This window comes from Parasteatoda tepidariorum, chromosome 9 (assembly GCF_043381705.1).
Source record: "Parasteatoda tepidariorum isolate YZ-2023 chromosome 9, CAS_Ptep_4.0, whole genome shotgun sequence".
Taxonomy (NCBI): Eukaryota; Metazoa; Arthropoda; class Arachnida; order Araneae; family Theridiidae; genus Parasteatoda; species Parasteatoda tepidariorum.
Window position 1 is genome coordinate 84,486,415 of NC_092212.1, and position 3,136 is coordinate 84,489,550.

General features: G+C 33.7%; 1 protein-coding gene across 1 annotated transcript in view; it reads left to right on the forward strand.

Moving 5' to 3' along the window:
* Window positions 1-861: 861 nt before the first annotated feature.
* LOC139426588 (uncharacterized) overlaps window positions 862-3,136 on the forward strand; it is a 17,272-nt gene continuing 14,997 nt past the window's right edge. Inside the window, exon 1 of the mRNA XM_071185892.1 lies at window positions 862-865. Within this exon, the coding sequence (XP_071041993.1) occupies window positions 862-865 (4 nt within the window). The remainder of the gene's footprint in view (window positions 866-3,136) is intronic.

Here is a 3,136-nt window from a genome sequence, read left to right on the forward strand (position 1 = left end):
CCAACGACCTGCACGCGAAGTCGAGCACTTTACAGCAGAACAGTTTAACGAGGACCAATACCGCACACCGTCGGTCCCTACGCAGACTGATCCAAGTGGTCACCCACTCGCACACTGACCACAGCCAGTGATGCTTGACTTCGGTGATCTGCTGGGAACCGTGTCTCAGCTATCAGTTCACTGCGGGACTGATCTTTCATAGCAAAAAGCAAACGATTTTTAAAAGTTTCCAATCACATTTGGCATCAGCATTTTTATTTATTTATTTGGAGACGACTGAGTGTAAAAGGGGCCGAGCGGTATGCCCGCCAAACGCTCTGTTAAGCTTAGAGGTTGCGGGTTCGAATCCGGCCGTAACCCTGGATGTCCTTCTCTATTGTGCTATCTGTTCTTCTGCTTGACAAAGGTTTATAAGCCTTAATTGAGCACACGAGCCTGCAAATGTATGTTGTACCAATAACCTGAGTGTAAAAGTTAATGTTATTTTATAACTGAACGTAATCATCTGTAATTAAAAAAAGTTTACTTCATTAAAATTCTTTAATTTTGTTGTGATAGTCGTTCATGTTCAAAAAAATTTAGGGTTGCTCGTTTAATCGAAGATTCGTTTAAAAATTGAATATTCGAAAGGAAAATGTTTTCAAAAATGATCACCTTTAAGGAGTGTCTAATTCGAAGAAGTTATAATCTTGTGGTTGAGTATGCGTGTTTCAAGCCTGTAATTTTTAAGAATTTTGTGTTGGTGATTATAAAATTCATTTTTGTTTATCTAAAAGTAATAACTGAATTTAGAGAGTTCCGTTTTATTCTGATTTAAAAATATGTTTTTGATGACACGTCAAAAAAGTTGTGACATATAAAATGGGTAAGTCCTTATTTTGTTTTCTAGAAGACATTGAAATGATTTTTATAGACTATTGATTTGTTTTCAGAACTACGCCAATTACGGATTTTTTTAACAAAGTTGTTCGATTTTTATTAAGTCAAAGTTATTTCATTGTTTAAAGGCTCCAGTGTTTTAAATACTTATTGAGTGTCGATTACTAATGTCAATATCATTTCAGCATGCTAAAAAATTTTTTAAGTTTTCTCTTCATTGCTCCAACAATTTTGGCTGTTATGGTTTTTATTTTCTAATTTAGATTGCTTGAGTTTGTATGTAAAGTAATTAATTTATTTGTACATTTCTGCAATATTGTGAGCGTCTTTAAATGAATTCACTAATTTTTGAACAGTTAAAAAATTATATTATAAATTTTTTTATTTTAATTAAAAATGTCATTTTTAATAGCAGTTGTAAACTCTGTCCTTCCAAAATCGTTATGATGGTTCAAATTTCATTATCAATATTAATTTCGAAACATTTAATTTTTATTATAAATATCAAGTGATAGATATGTTTGCTTTTTCTGAGAATGACCTATTTAATAAAACTTAATATTCTGGGTAGTTTTATTATTGTGTTTTTGTTTAAATTTAAGCATGATTATAACATTCATAAGAATTTTCTGCAATTTATAAATTCTAACAGGGCGTCAGCCTGAAACAAATTTAACAAAATTAATATCTCAACATAAAGTGTAAGGTTAACAAAGCTTTGAGTGTTATGCCTTATTTAGCCTATACTATTTGTGCAAAATAGCACCGTTTGTTATTTTATAGAAAGCTTACGAAGTCTTCCGAATTTATTTGTTGTTTATTTTGTTGAAAGTTAGATTGAAAAAGCGTGTTATATGGAAAGCAATACAAATATATTAATATAGCATGGTGTGTTTTTACAAGCTTAGGAGTAAAAATCAGTCGGAAGTAGTAGTAACCCGGAAGTCTTATGACGAATTTCAACCCCTAGCGCCATCTGCGCGTATCTTTACACGGTCAACCATCCAAACGAGAGTCTCGGTGGCTCAAGGGATAGAGCGTTCGCCTTCCAATAAGGTGAACCGAGTTCGAATTAAACCGATGGCTAGTTGACTCGAATTCCACTACCGGCTTCCACCGACCACAGTGCTATGTAAAAACATCCTCAGTGGTAGACGGATCATGAGTTTGAGTCCCCTTGCCGTCAGGCTAACAGTGGGAGGCGTTCATGGTTTTCCTCTCCATGGTGATATTTCCGTATTGTGATCTGTTGCGCCAACTACAATCGCCAAGGTGCCAAATAGATTTTAAACTGGCAATTTTCTAAAAAAAAACATGTAGATGTTTGCCCGTGGGTTTTTACAATATATATCTTTCGAGTTGGTCCCTTTCTGTGATTTTTTTTTAAGTCTCTCACGGGCCGCTGACCGGAAGTTGCCAAGACTTGGTGATCATTCTGCCACAGATCAGGATATGGAAATATCCCCTCTCTATGTAACGCAAATGCGGGTAAATTTCATCAAAAAGTACGCCATGAAGGCAAAATTTCTTTCAATACTTGATCCAGGAGTTCCCTTGTCTTCTGAACTGGATTCAAAATTACAGGGCTACGGAGTTGAACATTAGTAGTCGTAAATCCAAAATTGGGTCGGATGTTATAAAATAAAATAAAAACCACCCATATTCAAGGGCGCCGGCAGAATAATATAAAAGGGGTTGCAACCCTCTAACAAACTACCCCCCCCCCCAAAAAAAAATTTTAATATTCTTTTATTACATTTTGTTTTGTTATTACATATACTTTCATCTGTTAATTTATTTCAAGATACATTTCTTCATTGTTTTAACAAGATATTTAAAAAAAGTACGACTTTATTGTACTTGCAAATTTTGCCACAAGAAACTGTATTGATGGCGCTGGCATAGCTACTGACTTTGAAACACAAATAACTACAAACCGTAGTTTTGTATACTAACGTGCTTGTGTATCATTGGCATTTATTGTGTTGATGAAGTTCTGTAGTTGTGAGAAGTCAGTTTGTGTTATACATCTTTGTTAAACTAAATAACTAATAGAAAATATAATATTATTTATATTTTATTAAATGAAATTTAAAAATATAGCTTAGATATCTGCCAAGTTTGTGCATGCTCAGTGTGCATAAGAAAAGAATCAACGATGACTCAGAATTCATTGAAAAAGTTATAAACAGATTTGGACAGCAAACAAGACGATTACAATTCTTGTTTGATTAAACAATTTTTTAATTGTTATGTA